This window comes from Sciurus vulgaris (genome assembly GCF_902686455.1).
Source record: "Sciurus vulgaris genome assembly, chromosome: 3".
NCBI lineage: Eukaryota > Metazoa > Chordata > Mammalia > Rodentia > Sciuridae > Sciurus > Sciurus vulgaris.
This window is the reverse complement of record NC_136463.1, coordinates 13842573-13857474: the sequence shown is the minus strand read 5'-3', so window position 1 is coordinate 13857474 and position 14902 is coordinate 13842573. Positions and strand designations below refer to the sequence as shown.

The 14902-nt window shown below is 43.9% G+C and overlaps 1 protein-coding gene across 1 annotated transcript in view; it reads right to left on the bottom strand.

Annotated features, from left to right (window-relative positions):
- The window catches only part of PITPNC1 (phosphatidylinositol transfer protein cytoplasmic 1), a 291062-nt gene extending 285552 nt beyond the window's left edge, over window positions 1-5510 (bottom strand). The window contains exon 1 of the mRNA XM_079131631.1: window positions 3018-5510. Within this exon, the coding sequence (XP_078987757.1) occupies window positions 3018-3065 (48 nt within the window). The 5' untranslated portion in view covers window positions 3066-5510. The remainder of the gene's footprint in view (window positions 1-3017) is intronic.
- Between the last annotated feature and the right edge of the window lie 9392 nt (window positions 5511-14902).

Genomic DNA, 14902 nt, shown 5'->3' with positions numbered 1-14902 from the left:
GTATATTTATTGTTGTCATTATTGTGCTGGGGAGCGTACCCAGGGCCTTGTGCATGCTAAGCAAATGTTCTACTACTGAGCTACATCCCCAGCTCTGAAATTAATGTTTACACTCACATACACACCAACGCCTGATCTAGGCTGTGTTTCAGCTTTATTTTCTTTTATCTCTCATAGCTATTCTTTTTTCTTAGAATTGGAGGACATTTTTATGTGGTAAAATAAGGCTAGAGAAATAGTAGAAGTCAGTATGATCTATAACAATTCAAAGCCCTCTGATTTTTTTATTTAGCTGAGTGCACTGAAACTATCTGTTTCCACGGAATGGTTTTTCCCTTTCCTGGATTCAATGCTACTGACAGGCAAAGAGCAGAGTAAGGAAAAATAAATAATGTGCTTTCCCAGGGCTCTCCTGGCTTGGCTGTTAACTAGTTATGTGGCTTGGAGCACATCACTTAGACTTTCTGAACCTCTGTAAACTCATCTGCAAAATGTGAATAATCATACAGAAGCCCCCTAACTCCCAAGCACCAGCAGGGGGTTAAGTGAGCAAATGATAAAGCCAGAGACAAAGAACGGACACTGACTGGACACTGCTACTAATTAACTGTGGTAGTTAAACAGAAGCAAGATCCAGAAGTTCCAGGTAGGTTGAATCAGGTCCAAGGCCAATCAGGATTGGAAGCACAGGTTAGGCCTCCCAAAATCTACCTAAGCTGATGATGAAGGTCTTTAAAGGCACCTAAACTGCCTCCCAGTATCCAGTGGTAAGATCAGCAGGACATGGAGCCAGGAATGGTGGTGGAGACCGGGAGATCTGCTACCAGCTCAGGCTCTAGGGACCTGACCTGTAGCAAGCTAGGCCTACTTTCCTCATCCATGATCTGATTTGGTTAATCTGAATTCTTGCCCTCCTGTGTAAATTGCCCCTTGCTTCTCTTACAAAGTAGAAAATGACATCAGAATATGACCTCACAGAAACTGAATCATGCTTGTTTTAATCCAAATGAATTATACATTAAATAATTTATAATTATACATTATAGTTCAGGTGGAGTCTGATTTTGTGGGCCAATTAAGAAAGGGCCTCCACCTATATCACTCAAACGTGATTACTTCACTGGGTACTTGTGGAAGCACTCTGCCTGAAGGTTTTTAAGAAAGCCTGAGGAAAAACACCAGGCTAGCCGGGCGTGGTGGGCACGCCTGCAATCCCAGCCACTCAGAAGGCTGAGGCAGGAGAATGGCAACTTGGAGACCAGCCTCAGCAACTTGGCAAGACCCCATCTCAAAATAAAAAATTAAAAGGGTTGGAATGTAACTCAGTTGCAGAGTGCCCCTGGGTTTAATCCCTAGCACCACAAAAATAAATAAACAAATAAATATGTAAATAAACCAGGATAAAGAGATTTTGTTGCTAAAAGAGAAGATTCTAGAACTGGTTCTTTTCTTGACTATCACCTGCAATTTTTGTGCAATTCATGCAGTCCCAACACTGTTCTAGATTCCAAACTCCTATCCACCCTCCGGAGACTGAGTACACATACACACCTCCACTCTAAGGGTTCCCTGGAGGTGCGAAGAGCCCCACCTTTTCAGACACTTCCCCGGTATTCTGTTCATTCATTTGCCTTCCTCATTCCCCACAAAGCTGTGCTGATTCCATTTACAAGATCAGATTCACGGCCCCCACCCCAAATAAAACCTTTGCCTACCCACATGGCCTCCACCCTTCATGACCCTCCTCAAATGCCAGCCAACTCCAAAGCTTGGTTGGTCATGCTGGTGGGAGCTGGGCTCTCCCTCCCAGGCAGTCAGTGTCCCTGTTTTGTAAACTCCGGGCTACTTTGATCATGCCTTGGATTGTATTAGGACTTTGCCTTAATATTTGTTCTAGATGACTAACGAAGAGAGTCCCTTCACAAAATGCACCTCTCCTTTCACAAAGCAGTGACTCAATGACATATTTGATCGCTTAAATGCATTGTATTTAAATACGAATACAGTTTGGGTCGCTGATTTCATTTGTGTTGCCACACCAAACCACACTTGTGAGTTTCAAATTGCTTCAAGCTCCCTCGCTGTCCCTGGACAGACGCTAAGCAGTTGTGAAATCACCAAAAAGGTGGGGAGGGGAATGAAAGGGAAGACCGGGCCAGAATAACCCTCACTTGAGTCACCATTTCCTGGATGATGGAGATCACTGCTTTGGGGGATCTGAAGAATGGAACCCAAGCAGCGCTTGGAGGCCGAGTCCCCGCCCGGCAGCTGCAGGACCTGGAGCTGGGACCCTGGCCGGGCACTGCGTGCTCCAGCGCCCTCCTGTGGTAGCGCCGCAGCCCCCGCGGCTCCGGGTTCGCCCGCAGACCACGCTCCCCGCGGCGGAAGAAACAAGAGACGCAGAAAGTTTCCCAGCCAGGCGGTTTGCAGAAGGACAAGCCAGATCCCCGAGGCTTGATGCGCGGTTATGGCGGGAGAGGCGCCCAGGCCAGAGCGACCACCGGAAGCCCAGACGGCCCCCAGAGCTCTGAGATGCCCCCTCAAGGGGTTGGGAGGCTGTAGATCCCGAGGGCACCCCGCGCGCCAACCTTACAGCGGAAGGCGGGCAGGAGTGGCCGGGCCCACCTCCAGAGCAGGGGGCTCCCGACACCCTAGCTACGGAGCGCGCTTGGGTTCTTGGGTTTGCTGTATTCGTTTTCTTAATTGGAGGGAGGGGGCGCACCATCTCCTTTTGGCGCATTGTGATCCCCAGCAATCTGGTTTCTGGGTGCCTCCAAAGAGCCCACCTGGAGTCCACCGCCCCACCCAACGCCGCCCTCCCCCGCTAGGGTGACAAGTGGAAACGGCAAATCCTCTGTCTCCTCCCCCTCCAGCCTTCTGGTTTGGGAGGTAGAGTTCCACCCGGGTTTCCCTGCCGCCCGCTGTGGACCTCCGGCCGAGAGGCGACAGCGGGAGACCCGCGCCCCGGGGCTGGGGGTGGGCGGGCGGGAACGAGCGAGGCCCGGCGCGGCGCCTACCTCGTCCACGGTGAGCGGCATGCAGATCCGGTACTCCTTCAGCAGCATGGTCCTGCCGGCCGCGGACCTCCGGGGCGGGAAGCGGGGACGTCCCCCCAGACCAACAAGGCTGCTGCCCAGGCGCAAGGCAGGGCGCTCGGAACCTGCGGCGAAGCAACCTCCGCGGTGCGCTCAGCTCCTGGCTTCCTCCTGTCCTCCCGAGAGCATGTCAAGGTTTGAGTCCGGTGTTCGTGTCTCCCCCGCCTCCTTCCTCGCCGAGGTCGGTCCTCCCGGAACGCGGTGTTGCAAAGTCAGGAGTGAGGGAGGGAGACCCGCTGGAGGCGCTACGATCGGCAGCCTGGGGCGGTAGGAGCGGCCGCCAGATCAGGACATGCCCGGCAGCGAGCGAGGGAGGGAAAGAAAGAGATTTCTACAAATTAAAACAAATGCACAAAAGTCACTCACTCGATCCGCCTTCGAGAGCAGAGCAGACCCTGGCTACCTCCTCTTCCGACCGGTCTGCCCAGTGCTAATGTCACCAGGAACACATCGCAGCCGGATCCGGAGATGCAGACTTTCCAGACAAAGGCTCGAACGGCTCCTCTCCCCGGGAGGTAAACAAGATTTCCTGCTCTTTTTAGGGCCAGTCCCTGAGTCGCTCCAGGGCTCGGCTGGAGAAAAGGGAAGCAACCGCCGCCGCCGCCGCTCTGCTCTGCGGTGCTGGGGCCCCGGGTGCCTCCAACCTCGACTGGCTGCTGCTAGGGGCGGGCGAGAGGAAGCTGGCGCCTTCCGCGCGCGTCCCCTCCCTCTTGGCTCCCCGAGCGCCGTGCGTGCCCGCGAGTTTGCAGCCACCTCGCCGGGGCCGGAGAGTCCGCGCAGAGCTGCAGTGTGCCTGGGGCCGGGGAGGTGGGTGCGGGAGGAGCGAACGCGACGAGGCTGACATCAGCAGCGGCCGCGGCGGGGAGGGTAGCCCCATCCGGCCAATGGGGAAATGGCAAAGAATGTGGAGGATTTAAACAAAACAGCATGTCTCTCCCGGGCTGCTGCCAGACTGCAGGACTGCCCCGGATCCGAGCCTGGCGGGCTCCGGGGAGCATCGGAAAAAGGGACTTTGAGTCTGTTTTCAAATGTACCCTGGGTGCCACAGTACCCTACCCAGCCACTCTGGGAAGCTTCTGGACCCACGGTACACAAGTGTCCCTTGACCTTAGGAAAGTCTTTACAAATACCCACCATCACCGTTTTCACATTGATCCGGTAGGCAAGGCCAATGCTACAGCAACGATGAGATTCGGGAGCTCTTCCTAGTGTCCTAACTGGTTCCAGAGACGGAATCCCAAGAAATTGGGAGTGCAGTAGTGTGAATGAAAATTAAGTACAAATAGAAAAAATAGGCATGAACCCGATGTCGCCTGGTCCTCTTCTGTCCTGGCTTTGCAATCTGACTGCAGGCTTTGGCGAGCAGAAAGAATAGGTTTTCGTGTCAGCACTCTTAAGTTCAGAAAGTCACAGTGAAATGTCAATGAAAACGCCTGGAGTGTTGGTATTTCATCCATATTAAGCAGATCCTTCATTTTAACCACAAGAAGCACATTCTTCCGTTACTCAGGAAGCAGCAAGTTGCTGCTGAAGTCTGTTTTTCATTTGTCTGGTATTCTGGAGCTTGTTTTTCTGAAAAGTTGCTAGATGAAAAATGCATCCGTTGCCTGTATGAGAATTACTGTAAGCATCATCTTTTCTCCAAAAAATATTCACGAAGTAAAAGTTCTGCAGCTACTCAAAGAACTTGGATAGCATTACAGATGGCCTCAATAGTGTAATATTATAAATTATGATTAATAAGCCATTCACCAGTCTAACGATGATGGGCTTGTGGCTAAGGTCATGAGATGACTACAGTGAATTTAGAACTTTGAACATCATACAAAGCCTGCTCGAAAAATGACACCCTGTATCCAGCTTATATTTAAATGAAAACTATTTTCTAGATAAATGCTTCCCAGAGTTGGCTCAGAAATATTCACAGCAACTAATTAAAGCTAAACCAAATTCCTCGAGGTGGAAAAATCTAAATCTGACACTGTAGTGTTGAATAATAACACATTGAAAGTCTGTGATTCGAAGCAGCTCAAGCTGTTTTTCTTTTTTCTACTTCTTACTTGAAAACAAGTGTAGTGGCGTTTGCTCTGGGCACCTAATCATCTTTACAGACACAGTGAGGCAATGTATTGGCTAGCCCCCATCCAGGTGCACACTGGACATCACAGCCAGGTGTGTGGGCTCTATTTCTGTCTTCCTAGGTGTTTGCTGACATTGGTTCTGGAATGAAGTGTTCTGATGGAGTGAAGGAACTACTTCTCTGAATTTCCCAAATTGTAAATGGTCACGTACACTTGTACTTCTGTATCCATAGGAGGACTGGTTCCAGGACCCTCTTGGCTACCAAAATCCAAGAATGTTCAACTCCCTTTATAAAATAGCATATTTGCACACAGTCTACAAACATCCTCTTGTATATCTTAAATTATCTCTAAATTATTTATAATACCTAATACAATCTACTATATAAATAGATATTATACTATAGGGAAGAATGACAAGGGAAAACATCTGTATGTGTTCACATTTTTTCCCAGTATTTTAATTAATTAATTTATTTATTTATTTATTTATTTATTTATTTTATTTTATTTATTTATTTTTTTTTTTGGTGCTGGGGATTGAACCCAGGGGCTCTTTACCACTAAGCTACAGCTACAGCCCTTTTTTATTTTTTATTTTGAGACAGGCTCCATATGCTGCCCATGCTGGCCTCAAACTTGTGATCCTCCTGCCTGGGTCTCCCCAGTCACTTGTGTCCCTTGACAGGTGTGCACCACTGCACCAGCTTTTCTGCAAATATTTTTACAGAAAAGCACCACTGCACCAGCTTTTCTGCAAATATTTTCCATGTGCAATAGGTTGAATCTGCAGATAGGAAACCCACAAAGACTGCCAGCAGTATGTTTCTTCCCCCAATCCTTCTGTTGTAAGGTGACTTCTTTGGATTCTCTCCTCCTTTACCCATCCGCATGCCTGGTCGCCTGGTCACATTAATCTTGTGCAAGCACAGCTCTAACCCCACCACCTTCATAATCTTTTAGTGATTCTCTGTGGTCTACTTGGCAGAAGGCTGAAGACACAGAATCCCTTTCCCACAATTAGCTCATTACCCTTCCTTATCCCTACTCCAGCCAAATAAGACAAATCTGGTGGCTGGAGAAAGCCTTACAGTCTTGGCTTTACCCTTCTGCTTCATCTCATTGCCTTCATCGAGAATCCCTCTCCCCAACCCATCCCCCAACTGTGGACTGTCTATATTTTTGAAAAAACGATTCTGACGGCAATGTGCTGGATTGGGTTAGGACAGGTAGCAGAGGCAGGAGGTCATTATGTTATTATAATACTACAGGAGACGTGGGGAGAACTAAACAAAGACTGAAGAGGATGAATTCAAAAGATCTGGACAGGAATTGGGACAGATTAGTATTCACTACAACCATGCCTGCAGGTGGAGGGCGTAGGGAGAGTATTCATTCACAACTCACTCACATTAAGGGAGAGAGCGCCACCTACTGGCCAATAGCGAGCGTTTAAAAATGTGTAAGTCGTCAACTGTGGCAGGAGAGTTGTATCTTTGTTTCTTTTCAACAGATGCTATCATACTTACCAAGGGCCTTGAAGGTGTTGCTGTCATCATATGGTTAGTAAGAAAGCTCTATTAACAATGTGCAATTTGCGGTTAGTGATCATCACGTATAAAAACAATAAGGATGGGGCACAAAGAGCAAAAAAGAGGAACAAAGAGTGGTTACCAGAGAGGGATGCTATGACCAAAAGGAAAAGAAGAGTATGCTGTGGGTGTTTGTGACAGCACCTAGTCCACATAAATGACAACCTCTGGAGGCAGGTGTACTCAGAACACAGGGTGGGGGGAAGGTGCACATCAAAATCAAAGTCAGGAGGAGTTTTCCAACCTATTGTCTTTGAGTTGCATTCTGATGAAGCCCTCCTTGTTGAAACCTCCTAGTTTGTGTGCAAAATAAACCCTTTGAAGGGTTTAACTCACCTCTACGTAGTTCCTGAAAAAGAGTGTAGCTTTTGGAACGCTACTCACATTGTGTTTTATTCCTAGAATATCACTGGTACTTCCAAACAAAATGTTATGGCTCTTCTTCCCATCTTCCCTTTTTCCTACCCATAATGTTTACGGGTTAGTCAAGGCCCATGGCAAGTCCTATCTCTAAAGGACTCCAAAACATTTTGCGGGACTAGTCGTTTGATTCTTGTTTATATGCAAGTGTGGTCCTCATGTATACTATTGTAACCTACTCTCTGGTGTTTGATCTGTTCTCCAACACCCAACATGGTGGTGGGCCTCTGAGGAGACAGATTTGCCTCCGTCATCTGGAAAATGAAGCATGCTGCGAGGGACATTGTGGGCACTCAGGAAACATCTACTAGATGTATGCACGTAATACTGCAGGGTTCTTAACATCAGTACTGTGGACATGCTGGGACAGGTAATTCTTTTGTCGTGGAGGTCACTGTAGGACGTTTGGCGGTATTCCTGCCTTTCCCACTAAAGGTAGCACCCCCAAAGGTGCTCACTCGCGCGTGCACACACACACATTGGGCCTGTTGGGGTGGGGGTGATGGGTGATCAGTGTAACATTTGTTAATCCTGTCTAATGTTTAGCTACACCGAGAGGAAGCTTTTGAGACCGCCTTTCAGATCGTCAAAGTAAGGGTTAAGGAAAGAAGAAATAAAAATTGTTATGCCACAGTGACATAAAGATGTCTCTTTGTTCTTATCCGCATTTTCAGCTTTACATGACTGAAGTGTCTAAGGGTCTGGATAAAGACCCTTCTGTGTTTGTCGTAACCTTATCTTTGATCACTTGGTTAAGGTAATATCTGCCAGGTTTTTTCCACAGTAAAGTTACTATTTCCTTTCCATGCTCGATTCTGAGTCATTAAGTCCCACCCACACTAAGGGAGTGCAGTGTAGTCCCAGTGTAGGGGAGAGTGTCTATACAGTCATAATGAGGAATTCTGCAAGATTCGTTATTATTTATTTATTTATTCATTCACTTAATATTGTGTGTGTGTGTGTGTGTGTGTGTGTATAGTGCTGGGGATGGAACCAGGGGCCTTGCACATGCTAGGTAAATGCTCCACCACTGAGCTACACCCCAGCAATTATTTATTTATTTGGTATGGACTTATGCACATGTATTTCATATTTTGAGTTACAATCAATACAATACCATCAGTTATTAATTTTGTTGCTCAGATTGTATGACTTGGCCACAGATAACTCTTTCAGGATGGCTGCTAGGTTCCTTTTGGCCTGCACCCCATTTTTATTGGGCAGGTCTAGAAAATCAAATGTTTTTCTTTGCAATTAATTTTTGTTTTATTCAATATTAATTGCTTAATTCCAACAAAGTATAACTGTGTGTGTTTAAATCCCTCTATTATCTATTCTTGTTTGGTTGATAAGCATATGTTAAAATACTTTCTTATTAACTATACAAAACAAGTCCCAAGGCAATTCTCACATGTAGACCCATTTATCAGGCCTCTATTAAATACAGAGAATGTCTTTGATGTGGAATTGCTTGTAGCTGTGTAGTAAATGCTCATAAAATAAAAATGAATTGACAATGATGTGGTAAAAATTGTTTCCCATAGAAAAAACCTGGAGATTCTAATTCAAAGGTGCAGGTGTTCTTTTTCTTCTTTTTAATAAATAAGCTGGTGAGAAATTCATCAAAATTTGACTTTTTATTGAATAACCTGTTTTTTTCCAGATAGTGGCAACACATTGGAATATTCTGATGAATAAAAACCTAAATTTCCTTTGTAAGTCTTTACCTACAGAACCACCTAGGAAAAATTCAGTGTTCAGACCATTGTACTTTTTTGTTATATTTCCTCATTTCACACATATGAAGAAAATCTAGCATTGTGACATTCTTTGGAGAGGAAAACCCAATCCAGGGGCTGGGGGTATAGCTGGAAGTTAGAATGTATATTAGCATGCTTGAGGCCCTGGGTTCAATCTTCAGCATCCTCTCCCACCAAAAAAAAAAAAAGAAAAAGAAAAAGAAAAAAGTCCAATCCAGTATTCTGTTCACACCTATGAGGCAGTACATAACCTTAACCCACTGGAGAGAATTTGGGGTTTTTTTTGTAGTTTTTTTGTTGCTGAGGATTGAACCCAGAGCCTTGTGCATGCAAGGCAAGCATTCTACCAACTGAGCTACATCCCCAGCCCTGGAGAAATTTTAATGATGAAAGAAGATATGATTTTGATCATGATTGTTCTTTAATAAAGGCGACTATGCAATCATAACTTTTTTTTAATTTCAAAGTTTTTTGGTTTTTTTTCCAATATTAGGGATTGAACCGAGGGCCTGATGCAGGGTAGGCAAGCACTGTACCACTAAGCTACATTCCCCAGCCCTTTTTAATATTTTTTTAAATTTTGAGACAGGGTCTTGCTAAGTTGCTGAGTCTGGCATTGAACATGGGATCCTCCTACCTCAGCCTCCCACCTAGCTGTATTAAAGGTATGCACCATGCCTGGCTTAATGTCAAAGTGTATTTAACCTGGTACCATTAATTGGTGTCAGTACAGATCCAGAAATAATATTTTTTAACTACAGAGTGCCATAGAAACATCATGTAATTTCACTTTATGTGGAACATTTTAGATGCTGCCAGAGAAAAAAAGAGGGAATTATTTGCTATTAAGAGTATATAAGGAAAAAAAAAAAAAGAGTATATAAGGGAGGCGAGGGTTGTGGCTCAGTGGTACAGCACTCACCTTGCCTGTGTGAGGCACTGGGTTCGATTTCTCAGCACCACGTAAAAAAATAAATAAATAAAAATATTGTGTCCATCTTTTTTGTATAAAAACATATACAAAAAAGAAAAGAGTATATAAGGGACTTTAGTATAGCTCAGTGGTAAAGATCATCCCAACATGTGTGACACCCTGCATTCGATCCCCAGTACCAAAAAAAAAAAAAAAAAAAAAAAATATATATATATATATATATATATAATTTAAATCAATATTCCAGCTTAAAAATTGTTTAGGTAGCTGTAGTAAGCCAAAGATATCAGATTCTTATCCCTGGAACCTAGAAATGTTGCTTTATATGGATAAAGGGACTTTGCAGGTGTGAGGCAATTATGAAATTTGAGATGAGGTGATTATTCTGGGTTATCTGTGTGGGCCCTAAAAATGATGACAAATGTCTCTGAAAGAGAGTGCTGGAGGGAGATCTGACACTCACAGGAAGAGGTAATGTGCTCATGAACGCGTCATTCAGCTACAAACCAAGGGAGGCTGGCAGCCACCAGCAGCCAGGTAAGGAAAGGAATGGGTCGCCCCCTAGGGCTCTTGGAGGGCATGGTCGCACCACACCTCAATCTTGCTCACTGGTACTGATGTTGGACTTCTGGACTCCAGGTCACGAGAGAATAAATTTCTGTTGTTTTAAGGCACTGATTTGTTACAGCAACAATAGGAAACAAATATAGTAACTTTGACTTGTTATACAGATGCTCCTTGATTTCTGATGGGGTTATGTCCCAATCAACCCATAATCAGTTGAAAATATCTTAAGTTGAAAATGCATTTACACACCTAACGTCCCAAACATCATACAGTAGCAATACAGCCCACTGTAGACTATGGGTCTTCGGCCTTGTGATCTCAGGCCTGACTAGGAGCTGGGTTTCCCAGAATCACAAGAAAAGATAAAGGAAAAGATAGACTCGAAATTCGAAGTATGATTCCTACTGAGTGCCTATTGCTTTTACATCATTGCAAAGTGAAGAAAAAAAATCAAGTTGAAACATCGTCAGTCTGGGACTCTAACTGCATCTGGCAGGAACTAATTCCAACACAGGACCAAGAGATTTACTCCAAAGATAAAATACACTGTAATTTTTCATACAAATGATTCACAACAGTCTAGAAAACAGCAATTCCCCTAACTACCTTTAAAATAGGCAATTTATAAAAACATTTTATACACAACATCTCAGGATCGTTTCTGTAATGTTAGCTTCATAGCTTTAGATACCATCCATACAGCAATGACTGCCAACTTCAAATCTCTAGTCCCTTAACTTGAAACTGAAATATAACTGCTTGCCTTTTTTGTTCCGTTCTGTTTTCAGTACTATTCCTTGAATTCCCTACCAGTGAATTACATCTCCAGCCCTTTCTTTTTTATTTTAGTGTTTTTTGTTTTCGTAAGACAAGATCTCACTAAATTGCCCAGGCTGGCCCTGAACTTGCAATCCTCCTGGGTAAGTGGTATAACAAGCATGCACCACCTTATCTGGCTCTACGGGCTTTCTTAAAACAGTTACTTAAGGACACCTCAAACATATCCCGAACCGAACTTTTTGATTTTTCCTTCCAGCCTTAATTCTCCCTCATCTGGTGCATCATGGTAACTTCCAGATGCTAGGCCAAAATCTTGCAGACATGTTTAACCTTCTCCTCTCATGTCTATCAGAAAATCCCATCCTCGCTCTATCTTTAGCTATGTCCAGAATTCAGCCACTTCTTAACACTGCCTCCGCCCTGGTCCATACCACCGTCATTTCCCTTCTGGATTATTGTAATAACCTGGAGACTAGTCTCCCGAGTTCTGGGCCAATCTGATCACCACACAGCAGCCAGACTGAGTATTTGAATATGTTAAGTCAGCTCGTGTCTCTCCTTTGCCCCAAGCCCCCACAGGCTTCTCTTCTCACTCAGACTGAAAACCAATTCCTTCTAATGGCGAAACCACCTTGTGCAAGCGAGGCAAGCACTCCACTAACTGAGCTATATCCCCAGCTCTCTCAGGGTTCTTGCACCTGCTTGCTGTAACCTCTCTTGGCATCGTCATCTTCCAGATGTCTGCGAGACACGCCCCCTTACTTCCGGTCTTGGCTCACTGGCAAGGCTTTCCTCGACCACCTCCCAAATGCTTACCAAATCCCCACGCAGCACATATTTACAGGTGTTTTTTCTGTCTTCCCATGGGAATGTTCACTTCCCAAAGGCAGGAACCTTGGGTCAGCCAATAAGCTGAATGTGCCTGAAATGTCAAATACGAAAAAATATACCAAACATAGTCATTAATATATGGGCACATTATTTTTTTTAAATGGACTCAATATCTTTTTATTTTATTTTTATGTGGTGCTAAGAATCAAACCCAGTGCCTCATACATGGGAGGCAAGCGCTCTGCCACTGAGCTACAGCCCTAGCCCTTAGGTCACATCATTTCATTGTTTTTTCCTGAATAAACTGCTTGTTTCAATCAGCACTTCCCCCTTGTCTTTTAGATACCTTATTCCTCCATTGCCAATTTTTCTCTTCTGAAACCAACTCCTTCCTCACAAAGCCACAAATTTAATCAGACTCATTCAAATAAAGAATTCAATTCACAAAGCATCTATCATATAGTACTCTCAATCTCTGACCATTGGTCAGATTTCTACTGAGCTCCCTCTTTATCTACTTAACGATTTCAACTTCTTGTTTTCTTAGATTTCAACTTGCTTTTCTTTTCTGTTACCTCTAAGCCTAGGAAGGAAGAACTTGGGTTTGGGAGCCAACTAGAGTTTTCTCAATATCCTATTTGCCTCTTAGTCCTCCCACCCACTCTTATTTTTTGAGTTCTGGAAACCATAAATCTGCTGACTCCATCTCATCTTTGTTATTTTTTGACTTCTCAAAACTTTCACACAAAAATCATACTACTAGATCCTTTTGTCTACTTTAGTTCAAACCAATTTCACCCAGCAGTGGTGTTGTACACCTATGATCCCAGCTGCTCTGGAGATTGAGACAGGGGGACGGGAAGTTCAAGAACAGCCTGGGCAATTTAACAAGACCCAGTCTCAAAAATTAATTTTTTTTATTTTTTTAAAAAAGGTATGAGGATGTAGCTCAGTGGTAGAGCACTTGTCTAGCATGTGCACGGCTATGGGATTTGTTCTCAATACAGAAAAAAAGGAAAGAAAATCAACACAGAAAATCTAGGTAGCATCTTAGCCTCGTATGTCTCAACAACACAGGCCCCCAGAATGTGTTGTAGGGGAACGTGGAGGTGACACAATCATTAGGGAGAAAAGGGAAATAGCATGTAACTGAGATGCTAGGCAGCCTGCAATGCAACAAACCTACACAATAGCATATTCTCCTTAGAGAGGCACAGTGTTACACGCCTGTGATCCCAGCTACTTGGGAGGCTAAGGCAGGAGGATCGCAAGCTCAAAACCAGCTTGGGTGACTTAGCAAGAATCTGTCTCAAAATTTTAAAAAGGTCTGGGGAAGTACGCCCCTAGGTTCAATCCCCAGAACTACACACACACATACACACACACACACACACTTAATAAAAAATATTGTCCTACACACTTAATAAAAATATTATCAGACTTTTAAATGTCCTGCCAGGCACTTAATGTCTAATTTGATGTTACACATGCTATGATATTTATTAATATGAACTAAGATTTCTTCTATGTGAAAAACAATTGAAGATTGAAGATTATCCTTTTTTATTCCATATAGTCAGAGTTTATGAAGAAGTTATTCAGCATTTTGGAAGAATCATATTTCCAACTGCAAGCCTTTATGATGCTTGAGGCACATATAAGCAACTTCTAAAGGTATTGTTCTTGGGTAGGGGTCCAAGTAGATGACTACCTCTTTGAATTTTCTTTTCTTTTGTCTTTTTTGTTGTTCTGAGGACTGAACCCAGGGCCTTCTATATGCCAGGCAAGTACTCTACCAATGAGTTATATCCTCAGTTAGGGAGAAGCAAAGCCAGAGGGAAAGAAAAGCAGTTTTGGATGTATGTTTAAGGTGTCTCTTGGATATCCAAGTAACCACTTTAAGAAGGCAAGTTGAGACAGGTAAGGTGGCGCATGCCTGTAATCCCACTTACCAGCATTATTGTTTTGTTTTATTCTGCAGTGCTGGAGGTGGAACCCAGAGCCTTGGACATATTTTGGTACTTTAAAATTTGTTTCTCTTTATATCACTGCTACAGTATTATGTTGTTTTGTTTATAGGTGGGTCATATTATTCATGATTGTGATAGCAAGAGAGTAAATTGAGTTCTATTCAGACTGAGAATCAGTCGTGTAAGAAAATATGGGCCAGGGTTGTGGCTCAGCGGTAGTAGGGTGCTTGCCTAGAATGCATGAAGCACTAGGTTCGATTCCCAGCTCTCCATATAAATAAATAAATAAATATTTATCAACAACTAAAAACATATTTTAAAAGATACTTTAAAAAAAATACCCCCAAATTTCTCGTTTGTTTCCCAGGCTACTGTTGACCATATGACCATAGCCTCTACAACCTCATTAAAATTTTTTAGGATCCTAAGCTATTTTATATGGACCCTGGGAATGCAGCCGATAACAAATAAAACTTGTACGGCCCTTAAGAACTGAAATGGACTAACGTTATCTGGTTTGATGTTCATAAGAGGGATAACAAATAAAACGGCTGATTCTTCTTACCTAGTGTGTTAGAGTGAAAACGAAAACAAAAAGCACGTAATATTACCGAGCCGCTGCCATATCCTCCCCTATGAGCAATCAGAAATCCCAGATTAAGTCGCCAAGATTCTCGACCAGATACAACCTTAGCACTTTTTTTCTGAGTGTTCATTTCAGGCTCCTCACGCACAAATGACAAAACCGAGATTCAAGAAAAGCTAAATGTCTTGCCCGCGATTCTAAGAAATTTATAATTCGAAGCAGGGGTGTAAGAAAACCTGGGATGTGCCACTCTGCTACACTCGCTTTTCTACCCACGAATTTTAGA